A 27113-nucleotide genomic window follows, 5' to 3' on the forward strand; every position below is an offset into this window, starting at 1 on the left:
TAAACCACATAAATGTTATTTTGACTTAACCTGAACTGTAACACATGTATATCCTTAGAGTTGTGTTTTTACTTAATTGGAACCAACTGGCATCGTGTTTTGTTGGCTACTTTGCCAAAGAATATTCCAGATCGAATGCTGTGACGCATGCGCAGTGACATTCTAGATATTTCTTCCTTCACGTGGGTAGTCATTCAGTGCTCAGCGTGTCCATTCTTACGTTAAGATATCTGGGTGCTTGAACAGGACTCGCTGACTGCCCAACAACCGACCGAAATGGTAAGACTTCATAACACTTCATCAACGATGTTGTATTATACATAACTGTCCAATTCTTTCTGTACTTTTGGCTATGACTGAAGATCAGACTTTTAGTCATATTCAAGAGAAGAGACCTGTCATGTAAGCTAGGATAGCTAGTTAGCTAACTTTGTCCATGTTACTCTCCTTAGCAAGGTCAGACACTAACTGACCGATTGCAATTAATGCACACACAAGCTGAGGATGGCAGCAGGTCTGTTAACATTTGTAGACATCTTGCAAATAATCTTCCATAACATGTATGTCAGAGATTTAGTTCTGAGCTTGCATGCTGTTCGACCATGTTGCGGCTAACGTAAGGATGGTAAACTAAGACATGGAAATCAATAGCTAACATTAGGAAGCAACATAGAGCAAATATGAGCTAAGTATGAGAAGAAAAAAAATTGTTAGTCGATCTACTCTTTAATCGTCACCTAGGGTGCGAGATGATGTAATCGCCACAATTGCCCTAACGTTACTGTATAAAAATGAGGTGAGGTGCCATCCATAGAATAACTCTCGTATGGCTGGCCAACGAGTCCTCATGGTTTTCTCACAAGAATGTTTCTGCTGGAAATGTAATTTCGTAATATTACGGATGTTTTGGAGAGAATGTTTGGGAATTTTGTCGGCCTCGTGTGTTTCCGGGTCATCCCCCCATTCAAACTCCTCTTGGCACTTTTCTCCTGTCACCTTAGGGTGGCCTGCTGAGACTTATCATAAAACATTTACAAAACAGTTACAATGTAACCGACTGTGATGTATTATTTCTTTTCTATTTCTCAAGCAATGTCTATCTCCCCTCCCAACCACACACACACACACATACGCTCCCCTTTGATGTCCCTTGTGATCTATATACACAAGCTAAAATCCTTTTGTGATTGGGGGTGAGAATCGCTGAGTAATTCCCAATACGAGTTTTCCCAATTACGATACATTGGACCACAATAAGAATGTCACCATACAGCGCAATATCTGTTACATTCATAGACATCATAGTACCTATCAGAACAGAAGGAACTTGTACCCTTATCCAAAAGGCAGGGTAAGAATTGTACATTCATGCACTGCATGTGTTGTCTTTGTCACAGTTAGACAACTGAGGTGAAATTATTTGAAGAAAGAGTATTGACTCAACCCTGGACATAAGATTGAGGTTATTCTGGAAAGACGGACAGGTTGTAGATAAAGTAACCTAGGTTCTAATAAGTAATTGAATTATTGTTAGGCAGTTTCGTTTGTCTTCACCCTGTTTGAGTTTCCTATAGACCAGGCACCGGAGTTGATCTCTGTAGTGTCGGTCCTTAGTTCTAGGCTGCAATGATACATATTAACAAAAGCTCTTCCTCTGTCTACACCAAAACGCACCCCCACTGGGATAAAACTGGCCTGAACCTGTATGTCCTCCATCCCCCCCCTCTGTTTCATGACCTTCATCCAAGGTCAATAGGCTGCTGTTGCAACAAATTCTTATCTTGATTTGTCTAGCTTTCTCATGTCCACAGAACTTAGTAAAATTTGGTTTTGGTTTTGAGCCATTGCGAAATTACTTTTTAAGACTTTTCCAGACCAAATTCTTTGACAGACCCACATTGAAACAGGCAAAGCACAAGTTTGTAACTGAGAGGAGGAGGATGTTCATCCTTGCAACAATGCTTAGCCTGTGTGTTTCTTATTACAACAATAATCAATAATTAGTTTATTAATCGACATTATTGTAATTAATAGGGTGTGTGTACTGGTATGACTAGATTTTTGATCACATATCTTGTCTCTCTTCACATGTTGTAAGTACACTGTAGAGTAGTATAATGTAAAATGTAGTATCTTTGGTCAACACTTTATTAATACACTTGCATTTTTTTACATCTGGAATAAGATTGTGTGCTTGCAAACTCAGAACTTTGTGTTTGTACGCATTGATAATGGCTGTGTGATTATGTGCCATACAGTATCATTATAGTGTAACTAGTGTGCTGCAGTATTAACTATTTAGAACAATACAGGGGGTCAAAATTTGGTTAAGAAGGAGATAACCCTGAGACTTTGCAGCCAAATGTTAAGTAAGTCTGTTGCGAAACCAATGCCTAATACCGTACGGCTCTGCCTAATACCAATAACCATTGCCCTCTAGTGCTAGTCAAGGATATTGCACAATGAATTCATAACCCCTTGTGCACTCTGCTCTCCTTCTACAGGCTTTCCGGAAATTTCTGCCTATGTTTGACCGTGTGTTGGTGGAGCGGCTAGCTGCAGAAACTGTGACAAAGGGTGGCATCATGTTGCCAGAGAAGTCACAAGCCAAAGTGTTACAGGCCACAGTGGTGGCTGTGGGCCCCGGCTCTGTCAACCAGGTGATTAGAAGACCCCTGCACACAGACATGTCAAGGCTTAATTAAGCTTAATTAATCACTGTGTTGTCATGTAGTTGATTGCACTGTAAACTGTTATTTACATTTGAGTCTTTTGTGACTTGGGTAAACGGTTTCTTTGTTTTTTAACTTAAAAAAACCTAACTTAATTTTCTGTTTATTTTAGAAAGGGGACATGCAGCCTGTCTGTGTGAAAGTTGGTGAGAAAGTGCTATTACCGGAATATGGAGGAACCAAGGTTATTCTTGATAACCAGGTAATGGTTTAAGCCAGTAAATGTATTTCTTGTTACCAGTTGATCATGGATTAATGTTGCATTATCAGTATGCTCTCAGTAATCCTGAGATACAGTATCAGTCTAGAAGGCAATTTATAAATTGAGAAGTGATACGGATCATTTTATGGTATTATGCTACGGAAATATATAATCTTTCAAATTCTTTTTTTTCCACTACTTGATAGTTGAAATACTTTTCTCCAAGAATTTTGGAGAATATTTGGATTAAAATGCTCTCATTCTCATTAGGATTTATTGAAGGAAAAAAAGTGTAATTGTGATAACCATTTTGTTTGTGCTCTTTGTAAATGCTGTAACACATCGTTATTAATCTGTCCCCTAGGATTACTTCCTGTTCCGAGATGCTGATATCCTGGGCAAATATGTGGACTGAAGTCTGTCGTTCCTCATTTCCATCCTCATCCTAGAAAAAAAGAAAAATGGTTGTTCTTTCATATATTTGTTCTTTTTCTATGTTCAATTGTAAATAATTATGATCATGTTTTTGTTTAATAATAAAGTGACCTAGGCCCATCCGGATGCTGTGCCTTTCCTCACTTAATAACCCATACATACACTTCTGTTCATTACTTGGATTGAAACATGACACTATCCTGTTGTCTTTTCAAAATGTGTGAGGCTTTTATTGACTGCTACATTTTTACATTCAACCATATTTTTACACCATTATATGTAGTGAAAACAATAAGCAAATTTTATTATACTCTGAGACACATGTGAATTCACTGTGTTTTAATTTCCTCAAATATTTTTAAAGGCTAGAATGGTAGGCACAATAAATGAGGAAAAAATCCTAGCTTTTGCTACTGGTTTGTACAGAGAGGTGTGATGTGTAAAAAGGCACTCGTAATGTCGACCTGATGACCTGACTAATTATTTTTCTTACTCGTTTTTGCTGTGACATTTATATGTCTAGAAGACTTCCTTATAATGAATGGATAGCTCATTGGTCACTACTATGCTCAGGTCTCTTAATGAATGCCTTACAGATGTGTAAAGTGTTAAATGTGTCTAAACCTGTGTAGCGTCTTTCAATAAGACATTACCATTGTAAAGGTGCAGTGGGTAGTTTGTTATATCTGTGTCTGTAATTGTGCAGTTAGACACAGCTACACTGCTCCCCAAAAATAATTTGGCAGAAGCACTAAAACATCCTCAGATTTATCTCTAAATATAATTTCTTTATTGTATCAACTTGTCATCATGGTAAAAACAGTGAATGGACTTTACTTTTTCTTTTTTCTTTTGAACTTGAAAGTTCTCTAACTGGTCTTGCCATGTACTGGGCTATGCTGTAGTACATTTAAAAGGTTTTATATGAACTTACGTTTAAACCAGAGTAACTTTACAGGAGGGCAAACACTATTATTAAGTTTGCTTTTGCAATCAAAATGACAACCTTTAATGCTTGAGGAGCATCTTTGACATCTGGCCAGACGATGGCAGTAGTGAGACACAGAATGCTCCCCATGGATATTTCATTGACATAAAACATCTTTGAATGTGTGGTTGATTTTGCATTATCAAATAAATGAATAAGGATGAAGGCTTGTTTGCATGGGTCATAATTAGAAATGTGACCGGAGGAAAAGTAAATAAGGCAAGTTTGTATAGACAGTGACTGAAAAAGGACAAAAGAGTTTACAAGAGATCATAAACATTCAGGAATGGACATATTTATAGGGAAAGCCAACAACAATACATAGCACACAGACTATTGCTGCCTGCTTTCTCATAGGCTAATGAATTAGGTTTGCTACACTTCCTTGAACTTCCTTTGCCTTGATTATGTTACACATGACACTGGTGAAAGCTATGTTCACATTACTGAGGTCTCATGATTAGTTGTACTTGTATATGATCAATGATAGCTGAAATGATGCATGCAGAAATATAAGGCTTCATTTTCTGTTGATGGCATGTTTTCACAACAGAATGACTGACTGACATTTCTAGCTTTATATAGTTGGGCTTGGTTTTGGTAAAATCAGATCCCAAATGAATAGACTGGTCCAATGAAAGTATAGGGGTATAAGGAAGCATCCCACCCACCGAATACTCTTTGAGAAACCTAGTTACACAGGGGAAATGATCACTGATCCCTCTCATGTCTCACTCAGAATACAAACATCAGGCAAATGCCCCAGGCTCCAGTTAAAAAGGAAGCAATCGATAAAAGCTCCTCCGTCACTCTCAGAAAGTAGGACTTAACGTTAAGAGGGTGTAAAATTAGGAGCAGTTTTCCATGTACTTGAATGTACGTTTGTGTTACTACAATTGTATTAGTAGTAGTAACACAAATAAGTATTAGCATTATGATCTTTATTGGCCCTGTAATTGATAAGTATGCACTGTAAAAAATCGGCCCAGCCTACATATATTTTTTAAAGGGATCACATATTAATCTTTACTGAAATTCAATCTTAAAATATAGCTGCAAGCAGCAATGAGGGTACCAAGCAGACAGTTCAGCAGTCCAGATTTGTCATGTACAGCAGGGGAAATAAATATTGAACACGTCAACATTTTTTTCAGTAAGTATACTTCCAGTGAGGCTATTTGCATGAAGACATTAGTATTAACTTAGGTAATCCACACATATAAAAAAATCCAAACATTAATGTTCATAAGTAGAGTTATGTGTAAAAAAGTGGAATGCCACAGGAAAAAAGTATTGAACACGCCTAATGAAATTTCTTAAATACTTTGTGGAAAACCCTTTATTTGTAATGAGAGCTTCAAGGCATTTCCTCTATGACGAAACTAATCAGTCGCAGTATTCAGGTGTGATTTTGGCCCATTCTTTTAAACAGATAGTCTTTTAATATTAAAGATTCCAGGGGTCCCTCTTGTAAATCCTCTAGGTAACTTCCAAAACTGTTCAATTGGATTTAAGTCAGGGCCTGAATTTCCTTTCTCTGAAACCAATTGAGAGTTTCCTTTGCTGAATGCTTTGGATCATTGTCCTGCTGGAAGGTCTAGCCATGTCTCATCCTCATTGTTCTGGTGGATGGCAAGATTCTCCCAGAAAAAATGGCTCCATTCATCATTTCTTTAACTGTATGAAGTCTGCCAGTACCATGAGATGAAAAACAGCCCCACACTGTGATGCCTCCACCTCCAAACTTCACTGTTGGTATGGTATTTTTAGGGCAATGCACAGTGCCATTTCTCCTCCAAATATGGTGTGTAGTATGACATCCAAAGAGTTTAGCTGAAATTTTGCTCTCACCTGACCAGAATACATTCTCTTAGTATTTCATAGGCTTGTCCAAATGTTGTGTAGCAAACTTTCAATGAGCTTCGACATGTTTTTTTTTCAGTAATAGAGTCATGTGGGGTGACCGTGCATAGAGGCCATGGCGGTGGAGTGCATTACCTATGATTTTCTCTGTAACAATTGAACCTGCTGCCTCCAAGTCCTTCTGGAGTGGTCCTTGGCTCTTAGGCTACACTTTTGACTATCCTTCTGACTTCCTGGTCAGAAATCTTGTGAGGAGATCCTGTGCATGGCCGATTGATGATGCAGTGATGTTCCTTCCACTTGCAGATAATGGCTCCAATACTGCTTACTGAATGATTCTGAAGTTTTGAAATGCATCTGTAACCAGTTCCACTGATATGTTTTGCAACAATAATGTTGCAAAGGTCTTGGAAGAGCTCTTTGCTTTTACCCATCATGACATGTTTCTTGTGTGAACTTGGTAATGAAAAACCTTTTTATAGCTCATCAATATGTACTAACCCAGCTTACATTAATTTGCACAGATAGGAGGGATAATTACTCTCTAACTATGTATAGATTCCAGCTCGTTCCTTGCCATTCCTTGCCTTTGTGTACTTCTTGTGTACTTGTTAATTCTTAGTGTGTTCAATACTATTTCCCTGTGCCATTCCACGTTTTTACTCATAACTCTACTTAGGGACATTAATGTTTGGATTTTTTAATATGTGTGGATTACCTAAGTTAATACTAATGTCTGTAGAAAATTTTATGCGAATAGCATCTCTGGAAGTATACTTACTGAAAAAAATGTTGACGTGTTCAATATTTATTTTCCCCGCTGTAACTCAATGCCGTTGCATCAGGCATATAGCATTAAGCAGTCACAGCAACATCCATGCCAAACAACCCAAGATTGGCTGAGTTACAAGTTTCACATCATAACTGATTTTGTGGGGCTGAACCAGGGCTGAGTGTCGCCGCCCCCTCCCCACTAATCGCCCCTGCCCGTCCCGCCCCGCCCTTGCACGTACACATTAGAATGAACTGGATGGAACTTGCTGTCATCAGTTTCACATCAAAAATAACTGAGATTTCACAGAAAAATAACTGAAAGATTGACTGAGATATGATCACACTTGCTGTGATTTAAACATAGAGGTCAAAAATTGATGTCATAGGGTGCATTGAACTCTGCTTGGCCAATTACAGAGCCCCCTAGAGGTCAAAGGTCACCAGATTTCTTGAGCGTCCTCCCGATGGGGTCTGAGGAACATGTACTAAGTTTGGTTTTGATACATGAAAGCGTTGCTGAGATATGAGCTCACCTCCTGTTTGGCGGCTTTGCCGCAAATTTCGATTGGCTGTTACAGGCGAACGCTTCTGTCAATTGTTCCAGAAAAAAATGCACTGATAAGGCATGGTCTCTGTCAATTTTGGTGAGGATCAGCTGGACTTTGTGACCTGCGAAACCTTGTTAGTGATTTTGATTAAATCCATTAAGACCGTAGAGCATTTTGGGGCTATATCAGGGTATAAAGTTAATCTAAACAAAAGTGAGGTTTTCCCTGTCAGCGCAGCTGCCTCTTTGAGTTCACTATCAAGGCTCCCCTTTAGAGTGGGAAAAAATGGCTTCCAATACTTAGGTGCATCAGTTTCTAACAACTTAATAACCTTTTGAAGCTAAACTTCGATACATTACTCTCACGTACTAAGGATGATCTTCGTCGCTGGTCAGTCCTGCCTCTGTCACTAGCAGGCAGAATAAACTCAGTAAAAATGAATGTTCTCCCTAAGTTTCTTTATCTTTTCCAGTGCATCCTGGTTTTTATTCCAAAGTCCTTTTTCCACAACTTGGATACGTCAATATTACAGTTCATTTGGAACAAAAAGGTGCCACGATTACACAAGACAGTGTTGCAAAAACACAAAAAAGATGGGGGGATGGCACTACCTAATTTTTTATCCTGCACGTAGCTCCTGACGACTCCCCTGCTTGGTGTCTAATGGAGTCCCTGTCATACACACCTGCCTCTCTGTCTGCGTTGGTTGCATCCTCCCTGGTTTCAAATAGATTTAAGCCTGTAAAAAACAGAATTGCCTCATCTACCCTGCGTATTTGGAACCAACTCTGTAAACATCTGAAAATTAATACACCACCACTGTGTATGCCACTCAGCAATAACCCCCTATTCCCCCCCTCAATGCAGGACGGTGCTTTTAGACCGTGGCTGCAGAGTGGTTTGTGCTCAGTAAAAGACCTGTTTATAGAGGGTGTCTTTGCATCCTTTCAGCAGTTAGTAGAGAAATTCCATCTTCCCCACAGTCACTTCTTCAGATACTTACAAGTAAGAGATTTTTATAGAAAGACGTATAAAGATTTTCCACGCATCCCAGCCACCACTCCTATTGATAGAATCTTGAACGTCCCCCTGACAATGAAGGGCATGGTGTCCACACTGTATGGTGTTATACTCTCTTTCTATTCTCCTTCAAATGACACACTTCTAGCTCTCTGGTCACAAGACCTGGGCATAGATTTGACACTGGTTTGGGGATCAATTCTTGGACGTGTGCATGGCTCCTCAATATGTGCGAGACTTGGAGTTATTCAATGTAAGCTTCTACATTGTGTGTATTGGACGAAGGTCCGACTGTCCCTTGTCTATCCAAATACTGACCCACTCTGTGACAGATGTCGGCAGCACCATGGTACATTTTTGCATATGTTCTGGACTTGCCCCTCCCTACATACATACTGGATGTCTATATTCTCTTCTATCTCGGATGTTTTGCAGACACCCCTGGACCCAAGCCCACTCATCACTCTATTTGGAGTCTTACCGGATACCATCAAGCTATCCAGCTCCAAATCAGACTTTGTTGCATTTGTTTTTCTTATTGCTAGGCGTTTAATTTTAATTTTAATAGATCTATCTTTTGATAGACTGGATAGACTGCCACCCACCCTCACATACACTTTGGATAAGGGATGTGCTAATGTTCTCAAAGCTGGAGAGGATGCGGTACTTAAGGCGTGGCTCTATATCCAAATTCAATAAGATATGGCAGCCCTTCCTTCTGCATGTTGAAACACTGAACTTGCAACTCCCAGATCCCTCATGAGCTATACCTTATTTACAGAAGGATGCTAGGGTATCCCTGACATTTGCACTCACCTGATTGTGCTGGGGACTTGCTTGGAGATGCTATACGCATAATATGAGACCCCCACCCCTCTCCCCCCTTCTTCTTCTTCTTATTTTTATTTATTTATTTTTTATTTAGTTAGGTTTTTTTATGTTTTGTTTTTTGTATTATTATTTTAATATTTTAATTTGTATCCCCTGGTGTCATGTCTTAGTTTCAGTTTTCTCTGTGTTTGTAGAACAGTACAGCCTGGGTGGGTGGGTTAGGGTGTGGAGGGCGGGTGGTATTGCGGGTGGGGTGGAGGGTGGGATTGAGGGGAGGGGAGGGGGGTTGGGTGGGGTGGGTATCCCTGTATTGTGTTTGTCAGCTTTGCAATGTCATTGTGGAATGGAATTTACTGTTTCATGTACTCTGTATTGGAAAAAAAACTAAAAACTTTAATAAATAAACCATGGAAAAAAAAGATCCAATATGGCGGCCGAATCAATTACATTGATGTCACAAGTTGTCCTCTGTATACCTAAGGGTCTTCCACAGTATTGCCAGACACCACTAGTGCGTTTTAATTCTAAGCACAACAGCTTTCTTAATTGCAGCGCCCCCTAGAGGTCAAAGGTCACCAATATTTTTGAGCGTCCTCCTGATGGGGTCAGATATACTAAGTTTGGCTATGATACATGAAAGGGTTGCTGAAATATGAGCTCACTTCCTGTTTGGCGGCATCGCGGCAAATTTTGATTGGCTGTTACAGGCGAACGGTTTTAGTTCCCAAGACAAAAAATAATGCATTAATGAAGCATGGTCAGTAGATAGTGTGTGTGAAGGTTGGTGTCGATCGGACAAAATTTGTGACCTGTCAAAACTTTTAAGTGTTTTTGATAAAATCCAAAATGGCGGAAAATCCATCATGGCGGAAATTGACGTCATAGGGTGCGTTGAACTCGGCTTGGTCCAAGGATTCCAACGATACCTCATTTTTGACAATCGGGTCAACGGGTCAAAAGTTACGTGTGTGAACTTTGGCCTGTTGGTGGCGCTAGAGCGCTCGTGGTGCCGGCATGAAACTTGGTGAAATTAATTATTGGACTTTCTCCAATCAGTGTGCCAAATTTCACAACTTTTGACCTGACGGTTCTATGGGCCGCCATAGACTTCCATGGCGGAATAATAATAATAGGGAAGAAAATGTAGAAACACAGTTGGTGCCTTCGCAGCTTCGCTCAACAGGGCTTTCGCTACTGTCCAAACGCCCCCTGAGGGGCGGTACGTCCCCGTTGAGAAACCCTAATCTATAGTATTGGAGTTACAGTTATGGTTATGGTTATGGGATTTGGCAGATGCCTTTGTGGTATAAGGTGTCGTGGCACTCTATTTTACACTTATAATTTGGATCTACTGGCCTGAGCATAAATTAACAAAAGGAAGCTTATTCAGTGGTCTTAAAAGGCCGTTACCCTGAAGGTTTTACTTGAGAGGAAAAAAACAAAAACGTTTTTCATGAATATTGTTCTTTAAGTGATTTGACTGGCTGAAATCATTGAGGAGGTCCTAAAGAAGCTTCATGTAAAATGTGGTGCTTTTATCACCTCGTTAACGGTATGCTTTAAAATGTGCATTACCCAACTGGACTAAATGTGTCATTCTTGTTTTTGTATGTGTTGTATAGGATACTAATAAAATATCTATCTATCTATATAGCTAGCTAGCTACCGTTTTCATTTCTCTATTTCAGTCATGAGGGAAACGCTTTTCAGCTAGTGCTGCCTACTTCTAATCAAAGATTCTAGTTCTAGAATCTTTGCTTCTAATGCTCTGTGGGCATGGAGTTCCATTTCCCCTGGAGTTCATTTCTGTATCAGTGTCTAGCTGTGTTCATTACTGCCATGCGGTGGCTTTAATCCCATGATGGAAATCCCCTCCCTGTCATATCAGCTTCCCTCATCCACCCTGCTTTCTCGGGAACGTTCTGCGTCTGTCACTCTTGTTTGCATGCGTGCGTGTGTGTGGGAGTTCACGTTTGCCTGGCCCGCTCTACTTGATTGAGTGTGTTTGTGTGTGTGTTTGACGTGTGTGGAGTCAGTCTGACAATGGCCCATCTCTCGCAGGCGCTCCGCCTGACCCCTTCCTCCTCGTGACCCATGTGGTTCCACTTAGCCTCTGATGGTGTGGTCGCTGCTCCAGCGTCTCGGAAGGTAACTCCGACCAGTCTGGAGATCACATGATGATATGATACGCCCTGACTGTTGAGGGTGGTCCTATACAGACCGTCTGCTCAGCAGGGCTGGTTTGGCAGAGAACACAGAAAGGTTTCTGTTTGTGTGGTTATTTTATGGTGTGGTTATTTGTGTGTGTGTGTGTGTGTGTGTGTGTGTGTGTGTGTGTGTGTGTGTGTGTGTGAGAAGATGGGAAGTTAGTGTTATGTTGTAGTCGTATAATTTCAAGCAAGAGTATATATGCCTGTGTGTGGCAGGCTCTTAGTTTGTGTGGCAGGATAGGCTCTTAGTTTGTGAGTTTGTTAGTAGACAAATTTGAGCAAGAGCATCAGCAAGCAAGAGCTGTGTGTGTGTGGGTTTCTGTGTGTGTGCGTGTACATGCACGTGCATGTGTGTGCCTGTGTGCATGTGTGTGTGCTCAGCATCCCTTTGTGCAGCTGTTTATCTAGTTGGGGATCCTCATCTCCATCTGGACATGTGCGCTCCTTCAGACATTCCTGCATCCCCAAGGCAAACCCACAGACGTCTCTGCCTCCGCCTGGTTCTGATGTCCCCTCTATTAAGGCCTGCTCTCCTCTTCCTCCCCTGAGCTTCAAACATTAACACACCCACACACACCCCATCACATTTATAGGAGTCTGATAATGATGGTGATGACAGGGATAATAGCACAAGCAAGCAACTTGTGTGTGTGCCTGTGTGTGTGAGTGTGTGTGTGTGTGTGTATGTGTGTGTGTGTTGCCTCTTTCTGTAACGTTGGTGGCCCACCGCAGTCTTTAACGTAGTGGGTGTCTCACCTCTTCTCCTACTCACGCACACACACAGTCACATACACACACACACACCGGAGTAGAGTGCATCTACTGAGGCTTGATGTTCTCCCGTGTCACGCTCTAACTCAACTATAACTGCTGGCACTGAAACTGTTATGGCAGAGCTCTTCTGAAGCCCCACACCAGTGCTCTTTGTCTGGATAATCACACAACACAATGCACCTCATCTGTCTCAGTGGAAAAACACATACAGATTGGGATATAAACTGTTATGGTACCTATCTGTAGAGAAAACTGTTTATCTTATGACCTAGAAGTTAAGCATCTCAAAGTTCACTCAGGCATTGGTGTGCACAAGCCATATTATAAGAATAAATGTACACTGTATCTGTCCTTGCTCTGGAATTATGGGGCTGAAGGCATCTTTTATAGAAGGTATATGTGACTTATTTACCTCCAAACATCTCTTGAAAGTTTTCAAAACTTCCCTTTTAGGATACAAGACAGTTTACTGTGCACTAATGTACTTATCTGTGGTGTTTCAGCTATTTGATTTGATATGTTATCAATACAGGAAAATGAAGAGGATGAAACTCTCTCACAAACCACCACATTAGATGGTAACAGCTTGATATAGTTGAAGTCCATTTTCAAAAATCAACCTCAACCATCTTCCTGGAAGTGCTATTCACTCATGCTGACTTTAACAATCATAAAAACATAGGTAAGGATATATCAAGTAGGGCAAACAGAACAGAAAAGCATCAGTTCAATCTTTTCCCAAAGCAACACTGTCTAACAACCTAGTGAAAAGACAGACACACATATTTCCTCCCTTAATCACCACATGAGGGCAGCATCGCCTCACATCTAGAGATGGAACATTGGAAGATACAGGTGAAGGGAGGAGTCATCAATAAGAACCGATATCTCTGCAAGTAAGATAAGAGAGAGAGAGGTTTTAATTGCAGCAAAGTTACTTTACAGTGTGTTGGCTAAGCATTTGAAGAGTTGGGGTTGATTAAAGTTAAGGCAAAACATGTGTGTATGTATGGGCTCTTATATGTGTAGACCTTGGATACATTAAGGACCTCCTCAGGTGTAGGTGTGTGCTGTTGTATTTGTGTAAATACTGTCATGGTGGACTATCCTGTTTCAAGATCCTCATCTCTGCTCAGTCATGAATGTAATACAGCAGATGCTAACATGGCTTTTCATTTCTTAGTACACAAAAACACAGTCCTATCCTTCTTCTTGTACAATGCGTTCGCTTTCCAGTTGCAATTCTACAAAATCAAAAGAGACACTGATGGCTGAAACGTTTGTTTGTTACTCCTGTCGCTACTATAGGAAATATTTAAAGAAAATAAACGGTTTTGGAGTGTGACATTTTCATTTCTTTTCTAAATCAGAATTTTAGACATAAACACCAAAGATGTGTTTGTGCACCACCGGAACCTGCCAGCCTTGCCCACTCCAGACGAAGGTAATGGAAGTTTATACATATTTGTGTTTTTGATGTAGAAATGTTATGTGTGTGTGTGTGTGTGTGTGTCATCTAATATAGGTGTCTCATCCCAGCCTGATGATCAGCACACCACCAACAGACTCCAAAGCCAAGAGAGACAGAGAGAGCAAAAACATACTGAACGCAACTGCATGCAAACACACACACAAAAAACAGCCTTGATGGACAAATCCTGCTATTTTGCGGTCTAGGAGCATGAAACAAACAAAAGGCAGTCCTTGTGTGTAAAATAATGTATATCAGCCGTGTCCCTCTCCTCTGCATGCTGCTGCTTTGAAGGCGTCCAGCGACGGCCGGCACAGTCCCAGTGTGTCGAGTGGTGGGGGTGTGCTCGGTGTGTGTGTTTGTGTGTGTGTGTGTGTGTGTTTGTGTATGTGTATGTGTGTGAGAGGCGAGGGGTGGGGGGTGGATGGGGGGTGGTTGCAGACTGTGTGTGTCGTACTGCTATATACAATGCCGTCAATTCAAAGGCAAAAAAACCCTCAACTATTTAACAGTGAATTGCGGGTTCTAATTATGGGAAGCGTGGGCAGGAAAGAGTGGCTTGGGGTTCTTCAATCCGGCGACTAAGCCCTTCTGTTAGTCAAGGAAGAGTTCACTGTTTATTTAAATACTTCTGGGGGACTAAACATAGTCAGCTGTCATTATGTATCTTTGTCAAACTCTCCTCCTGAATCTTATTCCTGTCTCAATTTAACACTCTGATGAAGTGCTTTGTCGAGAGAGTGGTGGGCACTACCGGTCAGCCCTCCACATCCGTAGGAGAGTGGAGGCAGAGTGATGTGTAACTGCCGACACAAATGACCTCAGAGACCACCAGACACGATGAAAAGGCCTCCGACGCAGTTTGACGCACGCAGGTTTCTAACAGCCACCGAGACGTACACGCAAGTATACAAACCCCTGGACAAGTCTCTCACTGTAGCTTCCTTTGAGGATTAGTAAAATCTTTGTGAAGAGAAAGACAGAGAGAGAGAGAGAGAGAGAGAGAGAGAGAGAGAAACAGATGAATATTTTGTTTGCATTTTACTTGTATTCCAGGGGAGATCAAGCCTGTTTGCTAGCACTTCCAGCGTGGGCAAATGTCACAGCCCAACAAGGATAGGTAAGGTCCGGTGGTAAATTTCCTCCTTTCGACAACGTACACCTCCACTGCACATACAATCTCCCACACCCCAGAACACCTCTGACCCCATTATTGCTGTCACAAATCAAACATCTGTCAGAGAGCTTATATTAAATGTCTACGCGTATGAAATACAGTGGATGCGGGGCGGTGGAGGGTTGAGTGGGGGGTGAGTGGGGCGGGTGGAGGGTTGAGTGGGGTGGAGGGGCGGGTGGAGGGGCTGGGAGGGGCGGGTGGAGGGGCTGGGAGGGCGCTGAAAGCGGCCTTTGTGTGGGCGCCCCGGCGCTCCTCTGCCCTCCCCTGAGCGGCGCGGTGCGGCGCGGCGCGGCTCCTGGCCTGTGGTGGCGGATCACAGTTAATAACAGTGTGGTTGGCTGTCAGGAGCACTTATCCTGACGCTGGGCAGGCAGGGCCCGCGAACAGAGCTTCCTCAGGCTGGCTGGGAGTGTGTGTGTGTGTGTGTGTTTGTGTGAGTGTGAGTTGGGATTGTACATGTATGTATTTTAATGTGCGTATGTATTTGTGTGTGTGTGTATATGTATTTGTGTGTGTGTGTGTGTGTGTGTGTGTGTGTGTGTGTGTGTGTGTTTGTCTGAAATTGGAGGAGAGGAAATAGGGAAACTCAGATGGTGTAGATAGTGATCCATGGATTGAATGTGTCGATCAAATCAGTGAATGTTTTTGTGTTTTCATAAGCAAGTATGGCAAGTATCTAGCATGTGTTTTCTGATGGTGCTTCAACTGATAGGTGTAATCATATGGTTTGTTATTTTACATGGTGTTGCACTCATTTCCTCTACTATAAACAGGTTTTAATGTTTGATGATCACGATTAATTCTGGTATTAAAAATATTAATAGAAGGCTATCAAAATATTGCCTAAACAAATAGTCATCTTTCTAATACTGACAGTAAAAAAACTAAAACTAAAACTAACAGCTCAAAAACACATGCCTTTGATGGATCATAAGAATTCTCCCCATTTATATACCAGTTCTCTACACCCTTACTGACCTGCTGCAAAGTACACCGCCCCATAATCAACCCTTTTCATTTGGTTTGTGTGATACTCCTGAATGACATTTTGAAGGGAGCGCCCTAATGGCAACTCAAGTAGGTTTTTATTCCCAGTCAAACAAGACACCAAATGAACGCCCTGTTCAGGATTCAAAGTCCAACTCATCCTCTGGCGTCTGAGATTAGATAAATGGTCTGAAGGCAGGCTGCCCTCCGTCTCGTCTTGTGCCTGTTTGCACTGTCCTCATTGTCTGCCCTCGTCGTGTCAGATCGGCAGACAGATAGCAAAGAGCCCCACTCTGTTGACAAGAGCAAGGGAGGTCTCCAAGACAATGACATGGCCAAGGACAACGACTCCAGTAAACACGTAAAAAAAAGGGGGACAAATATTTGCCCCCCCCCCCCCCCCCAAAAAAAAAAAACACTAACCCCCCAAAAAAGAAAAAATAATAATAATTTGCTCAGTCCATTACTATTTATTTCTATAAGGTATACAATATTAAGTGCTAGATTAATCATTTTAATGAGCTTCAGTGGCCTCACACACAGAGCAGGAGGGGCATGCGTTTACATTGCGTCAGAACAGATGTTATCAATGCCAGTTTCTGTCCATTTGCCGAGCGTTTACACATAACTTTCAAAATACATACTCTTTTCATTTGGGCTGATGTTTTCTGTTTTAAAGGACGCAGATGAATGCCATCCGCTCATTTGGCAGGCTGAAGTGAAAACTCCATAAAGAGAATGCTGCAAAGGAGGAAGTGGAGGTATATATATACTGTACATAACACTTTATTTGAAGGGGTCTACACAAGGGTGACATGTAACTGTCATAAGAATGACATGACACGTGTCATGCACATTAATGACACATTATTGATGTTTATGACTGTTGTCATAATGTGTCATTCGGTTTTTGGAATGTCAAGTTGACATTGTTTGGGTGTCATCATTATGACAACTTGACATTAGCCAAGATGACATTATTTGAGGGGTTCTTTGTCATGACAACTTGACATTAGCCAAGAAAATGTAAATTGTTCACAATATTGTCATGACAACTTGACATTAGCCAAGAAAGAAATGCAAAATTGACATATTATATAATTGACATATATAACTGTGTTTGGCCTGACTCATCTTCTAGGTTTGTGAAGTGGTGGGCCAGAATAATTGATTGTCATGACACCATTATAATTGTGTCATGAATACTTTCCTTGGCATGATATTGTCATGACAACTTGACATATAACTGTGTTTGGCCTGACTTATCTTCTAGGTTTATGAAGTGATGAGCCTGAACAATTGGCTGTCATGACACCATTATAAATTAGATATACTCAACATATTGAACGTGCATTGCAGATGTAACCCACTCGAAAATAGCCTACTAATAGGATTACATTATTCTAGTTTAATATCTAATTTCTCGATTACTTTTAGTTGTTTTCCCTGCACACCGTATTTGTCCAGTAGGTGGCAGTGGTGGCGCTGCATAGAGGGGAAACTGCCACACTGATTCTTAGAGAAGAAGACAGAAATCGCAAACAGCAGAATGATCATAGACATAATATACATAGACGCCGCATCGACCGCTGCTCCCTACTAGTGCTGACGAGATTTGGAGCCGCCATCTTGGACCGGTCATCCACTCCACTCAGTGTAATCTGTTTGGCCGGTGCAATGAGCTGTCAGCACACTTAATTAATCATATCTCACTGAATACCGAACAGATTTTCACGCGGTTTTTTTTTGCTGCAAAGGTCATACATGTAGCTATGATACAGGCCACATTGTTCGAAAATACAAAATACAACCAATAGTACGGTAATGTTAAATCTTACTTGTGAAAAGTAAATCCCCCGAGTATGGTCCGCCGATTTGAGCAGGAACATGCTGCACAGTGCTGTCATCTTGTGTTTTCTGCTGCAACGCAATGAGGAGTATGACCGGTCCAAGATGGCGGCCGCATTTCTTGTTTCCAGCAGCCAATGCGGCGTCTATGTATATTATGTCTATGAGAATGATAGTGAGCTGAAGCCATATTTAGATTTTCCACACTGAGAAGAAAAGTTAAAAATAACATTGAAGAGCTAGCTAAAAGGGTTCTTCCCACCAAACCTACATCTAAGGAAGGAATAACAGCAAAGGTTCGAAATTATGACAAGGAGTTTACTTATTTGTAGGCTATGAATTTTGGTGAGTGTTTTAGCTACAGGTATTAGTCATTTATGTTACTAGCAGACATGGCGTGATAGATGTGTTTAATGAGTTAAGCACGTAAAAGTTCTATTTTGCTCAGTTGTTTAATGCATTGTGTGGAAATGTATTGATGAGATATGTACTGCATAAGCTAAAAAACAATCGGAGTTGAACATGAGTTTAATGATTTGAAGTGCTATTTCATGCTATGTTGAAGCCATGTTACTATGTGGTATGCTAGTGCTGAAGTTTCATGTATGTATTGAATGTATAGGTAAAAAATAAGAATAAGCCACTACAGTTCATGAATATGAGTTATATTTCCTGATCTGGTAAAAATGTATCGAGAGAGTAATTGAATTGAATTGTTGCCCTGCTATGCTGGTTGTTTTTTTTGTTTGGATGCATGATTTGAGAGAGAGTTACATTGGACAAATTCGCCATTGGACAAGGGCAGAAGAGCAGAGGGCGCGAATGATCATCTTGCCTGCGACACGAACCATTTCATCGCACTGATAAGCGCAAGATCTCACCTCACTTTAAAAAAACAAAAAAACATACTACCCGGGTAGATGGACTTTGGTTTATTATTTTGGGGGAATTTTATCAGAGCTCTGAGGTAATTTTATTTTATATTTTTCTCAACTTGTGTGAAAAGGTTGAAAACTAAGAGAAATACGGATTTTCACAACTAAAAGGACAGAAAAGAGAAACGAGGTCATACTGTTCGATATTTGATGTTTAATAAATGCCGGTTATATGTTCTGGGTAAACTATTTTGGTACTTTCATTTGTCTACTCCTTGTGAAAAGTTCCTTAGAAAGGCAGCACTTCACTCTACATTATAATAAGTGCCCCTTACACAGACATACAAAAACCAAATATGGCGTCTCAGGGGGAATCGAACCCCTCAGTCCCTCAAAACACACCTTAAAATGATTGAATGGTACTACTGGTTAGGAATCCGGTGTGTTTGGTAGACTCGTGCATGATTTGAAAAAGCTGCAGAAATGATGACAATGAAATGGTGCTTAAAGACTAATACTGTATGTGAATAGTTTAATGCATGTTCCACATGTACAGTTAGGTTAGCTGGCATGGTAACATGTCCATGTATGGTTTTGCAAAATTCATTGCTGAAATAAACTCTTTTAAGTCATGACTGAGTTTGGTATTTGTTGTCATTATAGTTGAAATTAGACTCCAGACTCCATGTTCCAGAAATGTAAAATGTACAGAAATAGGACCTACATTATAGTGTAATGGAACTTGATGACATGTTCAGGAAACATCTCAGATGGTTCACTGTACATTAGGTCAAAGGTAAGTATTCATGACACTGTCAGGAAACTATTTTGGTGTGTAATAGTTCTTTGTGACAGCTTAATGACAAGTCAAAACTATACCACTGTAGTTGAGGTCAAGAAAAATATTCAGGCCCATCACTTCACAAACCTAGAAAATAAGTCAGGCCAAACACAGTTATATGAACTTGCTCATGTAATAATTAAACAATTATGTCAAGTTGTCATGACGATATCATGCCAAGGAAAGTATTCATGACACAATTATAATGCTGTCATGACAGTCAATTGTTTAGGCCCATCACTTCACAAACCTAGAAGATAAGTCAGGCCAAACAGTTATATGTCAAGTTCTCATGACAATATCAACACCTTGCATTTCTTTCTTGGCCAATGTCAAGTCGTCATGACAATATTGTAAACGGGTTTACTTTTCTTGGTTAATGTCAAGTCGTCATGACAAAGACACCGTCAAATAATGTCATCTTGGCTAATGTCAAGTTGTCATAATGATGACACCAAACAATGTCAACTTGACATTCCAAAAACCGAATGACACATTATGACAACAGTCATAAACATCAATAATGTGTCATTAATGTACATGACATGCGTCATGTCATTCTTATGACGGTTACATGTCACCCTTATGTAGACCCCTTCAAATAAAGTGTTACCAATATTTGATATATTTTATATATATGTATGCACACACACACGCACTCTCTCTCTCTCTCTCTCTCTCTCACACACACACACACAATCCCTTGGCAGCAGAGGGTGCTGAATGCTAAGTAGATGACGCCAGACCCCTTCACCTTTCCCCTCGACTTCACTCCTGGCGTATTGATGTTGCGGGTTCGGCCGGTGAGAGAGCCCAGTCAGGCTGGGTCCTTTTCCAGGCGTCTCTGGCACTCGGAGTAAATCAGCGCTTCCTGTTCTCAATCCTGGTGTCTGCCTGCCCCTCTCTGCCCCTTGGGCAGCCCCTGCAATGTGCTCCTGGATATGTGTGTGTGTGTGTGTGTGTGTGTGCATGCTTGCGTGTGTGTATGTGTATTTCATTTTGTGTATATACATATGTGGGTGTGTGTGTAAGTGTGAGTGTGTGTTTGTGTGTGTGTGTGCGTGTGTGTATGTGTATTTAATTTTGTGTATATATGTGTGTGTGTGTGTGTGCATGTGAAAATATGGGTGTGTTTATGCGTGTGGTTTATGTGTGTGTGTGTGTGTGCATGCATATGTGAATGCATGGGTGTGTTTGTGTGTGTGTGTGTGTGTGTGCATGCTCCTGGCCCAGGGGCTGATGGCCTGCCCGCAGAGTGCCTGTCAGCTCGTGGGCACCGGGTTTCCTGCGTCAGCCTCCTATAGGTGGCCCTGTGAACAGAGGCTCGCTCTCCCCCCCCTGGGAGAGCTCCCCTCAAATTAAAGCCCAATCAGTTAGCACACCCCAGGAACAGTGCTTGCACAACCTACCACCCCACTCCTCCACCGGCTCCCCTCACGTACGTACATACACCAGTAGACACAGGCCAACCTAATCTGGACTCTGCCTCCCCTGTTGCACAAAGCATAAACTACCATGGCCTTGTCCTTGACAAGACCCCCTCGTCTATGTTTCTGTTCCCCCCCACACGAGCAGCAACACCATCCCCCGGTACACCCTCATAGACACCATGAGAGAAACCAGGTGCGCTGGTGTGCAAGCAAGAGGGGAAAAATGAACAGTTGGCCTGCTCTTGGTCCTCTCTTTCCCTCTCTCTCTCTCCTCTCTCTTCTGGCCATTCTGGTTCTCACACCAGTCCGCTTCGCCCACAGTTTGAAAAATATTACACAACAGAAAACTTTTGGCTCATTGTCCGAGGACCCTGTGCAGAGGCAGTCAAGACATGGTCAATAAATGTTTCTCTGGACTAGTCGGGCATCGGCGGGGCTGCCTGTCGAGTATCATTTGTCGTCAGTTGACCTCTCTTAACCACCGACTAATTAAGCTCTGCCAAAGGAATCTGCTGAAAAAATTCACTGGCTCTTTCTTATAAAAATACTTACTCTAATTGTGTCCAAGGGTAATGTGAGAATGAAGTCTTTGAAGATCCAAGTTTTTCTGCTTTCAACTTTTCCATTTCCATTATTTGGATTAATGAACACTTTTTTCCTTTTATTTTTGCATATATGAGTTCTCTTTGTCCTTTTTTGTCTGTTTAGTGACATTGAAAAACATGAATAAGGTGAACAGTCAAATGGATTTTTTATAAAAGCCACAACATCCTGTCTTAGAAGCACCTGTGTAAGATCTAAGGACAAGAAGCACCTGTATAAGATCTGAGGCCAAGGGTCGAGGGTAAAATAGTTTTACACATTTTTATTCCCTCTTTTACTAAAGACACACATTGCACATCACAGCAACAAAGTATAAGTAAGTATAAGTATATATACTCTTTTGATCCCGTGAGGGAAATTTGGTCTCTGCATTTATCCCAATCTGTGAATTAGTGAAACACACACAGCACACAGTGAGGTGAAGCACATACAGTGATGTTGAGGCACCAAGAGGTTTGACACATTGTAGCTTAATACATTAACTTCATGAATGCCAACATGAAACATAAAAACTAATATTATTTTTCACAAGAGGTAATGAAAACATAGTTTACCTGTCTGACTATAACTGAAGAGCCAACATGAAAATGCTGTGTTAAGGTTTCCTCACAAATCACACATGGAAAATACAGTAAGTTACAAAATGTTAGTGATAATGTGTCATTGTCAAAAAGGAAACTATATTTCAACTAATTTTGGCCATATGTATGTGAAACACAAAAAAGATTACACTAGGGTCTAGGGTGTGTCTTTTACATACCTGCATGCATACATACAACATCAAACAATTATACAGCTATATCTGATCAATACATTTCATCTGCATCTTTCCACAATCACTAATAATTCAGTCAATCTAAAACGGCTTAAATCCCTCACAAGGAACCTATTACACCGTCCTAGATTCTCTCGAGATACTAAACCAAATGACTGGAATGACATTCGGTGTCCTCTCAAAGTAAAAACATTCCTCTCAAAGTAAAAACAATGAAAGTCTTTGCATTTAGCCATTATTAATCTTTTGGGTGAGTATCAACTATCTCTTTAAGACGAGCACAGCATTCAAAGTGGTTGCCCAACCAGCAATCTCTATGTCACCCCACCCATCCTATTTGTATCTCTGCTGTCTAAATCACTGCAGTGTTATCACGTTAATTAATGACACATGGAGAGCCGGAGGATCACCCACGTCTTGGCTCGTGTCAAAATTTTTATCTCCTCTTAAACGGACCCCGCTGTTGTTTCTCCTCCACTTCGCTCGGCACTGCTACAACGTCTCCCCTCCCCAACGCTGCCATGCACATTTAGCCATAGAAAGCCACAGTTGGTGATGATGATGACAGTGATGATGAAGATTTGGCTTCACCTTAAAAAGAAAGAAAAAAAAAACACACAACTCTGAGGGTGTTCCATTTGAATACTTTATTGAGTGCTGATGATAATCGCCACTCTTACTATGATGGTTGTCATTACCAGATTTTTCCCTCCTCCTCCTCCTCCTCCTCCTCCTCCAGTCCAGCCCAGCAGAAGCTCTCCTCTGGCTGGCTCTCCTCCTTACGCTGATATATCTTTGCCCGCCAGTACTTACGGTGCGCCTCATTTCTCCTGTGCTATTCAGTGAGAGTTGTCATTCATCTGCACCCCTCAGATCTGCTACCACAAACCGCCCCTTTCTTATTCTACCACCCCACCCCCCCCCCCCAACCCCAACCCACCCCTCCGCCACCCTCTGCCCCCTGCCCCAGTTCTTGCCCGTTTGCGGACACACTGAGGCTGGCATTCAGTGTGCGCTGCCAAGAATATGTTGGGTGGTGTGTGTGTGTGTGTGGTGTGGGTGGTGTGTGTGTGTTTGTGTGTGGTGTGGGTGGTGTGTGTGTGTTTGTGTGTGTGTGTGTGGGGGGGGGGGGGGGGTGTAAGCCACAGAGACTGACGAGGAGAGGATGGGGTTTAGAGAAAGGGGAGGAATATGAATGAGACAAGCAGAGAGACATATTGTGCGAGGACAATGAAGTGACAGGTACAGGAAAAGATAATTCAATGTGTTAAAGGTACAGAGAGAGACAGAATGAAAGAAATGGAGAGAGGAGAGAGAGAGAGCGAGAGAGAGAGAGAGAGAGAGAGAGAGAGAGAGAGAGAGAGAGAGAGAGAGAGAGAGAGAGAGAGAGAGAGAGAGAGGTGGATATAGAGGGGATGGAGCTGTGTGGGCCTGATAGGGGGTGTAGAGGTTACTCTGGTTTGTGCTCTGATGAATATATCTGTATGTGATTATTTTGACAGCAGTTATAAACCCATAAGGTCTGGCCCCAGTTCCTGCTCTTGTTGATTTAAACCACCAAGTCCCATAAATAATGGCTGATTAAGTGGCTGTGCCGGGTCTCTCAGCCCAATTTGCTTCTGCCTGGGTCTGGCCAATGGTCCTCAATGTGGTCTGCATTAGTGTTATTGTGGAGGACATGGAATGGAAGGGGGTGGGGGGTGGGGGGTGCTGTTTGGGCGGTGGTGGTAATGGTGGAGGGTGGCGGGGGCAAATCCCATGGGACTGGAGACGCCCCCATTCAAAAGGGATTTAATAGATCAAAACATCTTTCATTACAACCATGAGAGGGGACCTCCGAAGTCACGTTCCTCACTTCTCAAAGGTGGCGACCGACCGGCCTCACTCACCAGAATGTCACGTCATAAACGTGCACTAAGCAAACTCATTACAACGTCTATATTTATGGATAGCGATGCATTTACATTACTGCACTAACGGGCCTGTGTTTAGTTTAGGCCACTTATAATGCAATGCATTACGTCTGCACCTGGCATTAGTGACGTAGACAGCGGCCAAATTAATTATTATTCTTGTATAAACTTACATAGGTGATATATTCTGTATACATATCTCTCTGCATTGGGTTTTATAGGTATTTATGGTTATTTCGGGACTGTTAAGAATCACAGTTTTTGACAGTTTTTCTTTTCAAGTGTGTTTATTTTCACTAGACCTCAAGTTTCTGAACTTGACAATTCTGAACAGGACGGTTGGTCTCGTACATCTAGACTATCTGCAACACATTTATGGACGAGCGTTCTTTTAATCCCATGTTAGATAAGGTGTGAAAATAAATTCTTATGGTTTTAGTCCTAATCATTTAAAAGGTACAATGTGCCTTTCTCTTGCTGATAAATTTGCCAAGAACAGTGAAGGGCTGTGAAGAGTGTGGTTTCATTTTTAAACTGATGTAATGTTAGTCAAACTTCATGCTTTTTTGTCCTACAGAACTTTCCATTTGGTATTATATGTCTGGCCTTACATATGCAATTATTCCATTGTTTCATTTCAATTGTTGCCAACACAGTATTAGTATAAGTATAATTCTTCCTTCCTAATGTCTTCATAAAAATGTCGGCCTATTCTTTGTGGAAATGTAAAATATGTTTGATATTCTAGAGACAAAAATCCACCTTTATATTCAAAGCAGAACAGTGGCAGACCATCCTGCGTTAAGGCAACGTTCCTTGACCATGACATAAAAAAGGAAAAGGCCTACTTGGTTATATTTCCTCCCTCTTTAGTGGGATAACATTTCAGCACTTTAGATTAGTGACCCCCCGAGTCCCGCGTCAAACCCCCCCACCACTCTCTCCAGCCCACCATACCAGCCCCCCTTCAGTGAGACTCTGGAGGGGCGGCTGTGCTGTGGTAACCTGTCCAAGGGCAACATAGCAATAACAAACACAAGATCACAGCCCTGCCGCGACCTATGACCTCTCGCTTTGCTGGCTGTGACAGAGATGACTATCTGCAGGATCTACTATGCTCTACTGCTAGGAGGTAAGAAACCTTGTAAAACACACACACACGCACAAGTACACAAGCACACACACCCATACACTTTGCTTTTCAGGAAATGCTACTTAATTTCATGCATTAGTAAAATAAAGCAACATTGGGTTAGATCTCTGTGTTTGATGGCTGTATGCTGATTCTCACCCCTGACCTAAAGCATTTCCCATTAAGATAATGAAGTTGGACTTCACTTGAAGTTTTGTTTATTTTCACTGACGTCCTTTTGTGGAAGTGGCTCGTTGTATTCAACGGTCCTATGCCATGGTAAACTTTGGTCCTATGCCATGGTAAACTTTACCATGTCTTTTCTGGTCTGTTTATTTATTTTAAAATGAGTGCTTTCTAAGAGTAGAATACATTTCATATCAGTGGCAAATTAAGGCAAATTAAATCCACTTACTTGATTAATTTTTGTTTGTGTTGGACATGAACCAAACTATAAAACAAACAACAGTGACTTTCTGATAGATACCATTGTTTTCTTTTCTCTGCGAGGTGCTCATGCTGGACTGGCTATTAATGGATGATGGTGGTGTGTGTGTGTGTGTGTGTGTGTGTGTGTGTTTGTTGGGGTGGGGGGGTATTTTTTTTCCAGATCTCAGTTTCTGTTCTGCGTTTGTTCAATCCAAGTTCCCTCAAACCAGTGGAACATGCTTGTTAATAACGTCATCATGGGGTACTTAAAAAATGACTAGTCTGTGATGCCACAAATTGCTATGTGAATGCTCTTTCTGCTGTATCCCCTGTATTCTACTTGAATTGTGCATAGAAGAGCGGAAGGGAATTAAAGATAGATATGTCTTCTTTATTTGACTTATTTAGAGGCTTTTCTGAACAAAACATTGTGACAAAAACTTGAACTAATACTCATGTCAATGGTTCACTGAGTTAGGCAAATCAGGGAATTATGGGCATTTTGCTGCTTCCTCATTGGTGAGCAGCAGTCAATTATTGACAATGCACTCAGCTATTCCACCCAATCGCGAAGCCACCCTTATGCCCACCACTATCAATTACCCACCATGGTCCACTTTTCATGTCCACTTTATTGAGGTTCGTACGAGGTGTGCAATTCAGAAAAAAATGCGAGAGACACAACAGAGCCAACAGACACATGGCTGCGGACTCCCATCAGCCCCTAGAGAGAATGTGTGACGTGGTAAGATGCATTCGGTCACATGACCTGACTTCTCCAATCTTTTTGCTGTCATCTTGCTGAACATCATTGATCAGGTACATGATACTAAAAACAATGACTTATGAATAATCACAAACACACTTTTACAGGTTAATTTTCCTCAATCAGAAGAGAAACAATTCTTGCAATTATTGTGTGTTTCCATCTTTATTCCATCTCACGTTATTTTGACAGCATTACTTGCAATGGTGTATCCGCAAACTTTGCATGACCAATATGACAAAGTCTTTGGAACTTTTGCCAAAATATTGCACAATATCGTTTTTCCCTAAAAAGCATTACAACATGATGGCAAAATGTTTCCACAACGAACATAGTAGTGTCATATCCAAAGTCATTGTAGTTGACAGATGTGCTGGGCGAATTGTGGTGCACTTCGTGTATCTTTGTGTGACTCTCTGTCGGTTTTAAGTACGCTGTTTGCATGTTGTGCTGGTTTCCTGGACCAGGGGAGTGGACTTCGAGCCCTAT

At 41.5% G+C, this 27113-nt stretch overlaps 1 protein-coding gene and 1 long non-coding RNA gene across 2 annotated transcripts; one reads left to right on the forward strand and one right to left on the reverse strand.

Moving 5' to 3' along the window:
• The first annotated feature begins 127 nt into the window (after positions 1-127).
• On the forward strand, positions 128-3489 carry hspe1 (heat shock 10 protein 1). The gene is made up of 4 exons (XM_042080369.1): positions 128-279; positions 2505-2660; positions 2845-2934; positions 3299-3489. Exons 1-4 carry the CDS (start codon positions 277-279, stop codon positions 3347-3349), a joined length of 300 nt encoding a protein of 99 aa, XP_041936303.1. The 5' UTR covers positions 128-276; the 3' UTR covers positions 3350-3489.
• Positions 3490-3808: 319 nt separating this feature from the next.
• Positions 3809-19784, reverse strand: LOC121698346. Its single transcript, XR_006026747.1, has 3 exons — positions 19775-19784; positions 12360-12364; positions 3809-3896 (listed from the first exon to the last, which is right to left on the reverse strand). It is a non-coding gene; the product is annotated as an uncharacterized LOC121698346 (long non-coding RNA).
• Positions 19785-27113: the final 7329 nt, after the last annotated feature.

The sequence above is a fragment of the Alosa sapidissima genome, chromosome 2, assembly GCF_018492685.1.
Source record: "Alosa sapidissima isolate fAloSap1 chromosome 2, fAloSap1.pri, whole genome shotgun sequence".
Classification (NCBI taxonomy): domain Eukaryota; kingdom Metazoa; phylum Chordata; class Actinopteri; order Clupeiformes; family Clupeidae; genus Alosa; species Alosa sapidissima.

Coding starts and splice junctions, on each gene's coding strand:
- hspe1 (XM_042080369.1), top strand. Junction 2,661..2,844: donor GCCCCGGCTCTGTCAACCAG/GTGATTAGAAGA, acceptor TGTTTATTTTAG/AAAGGGGACATGCAGCCTGT. Junction 2,935..3,298: donor AGGTTATTCTTGATAACCAG/GTAATGGTTTAA, acceptor TCTGTCCCCTAG/GATTACTTCCTGTTCCGAGA.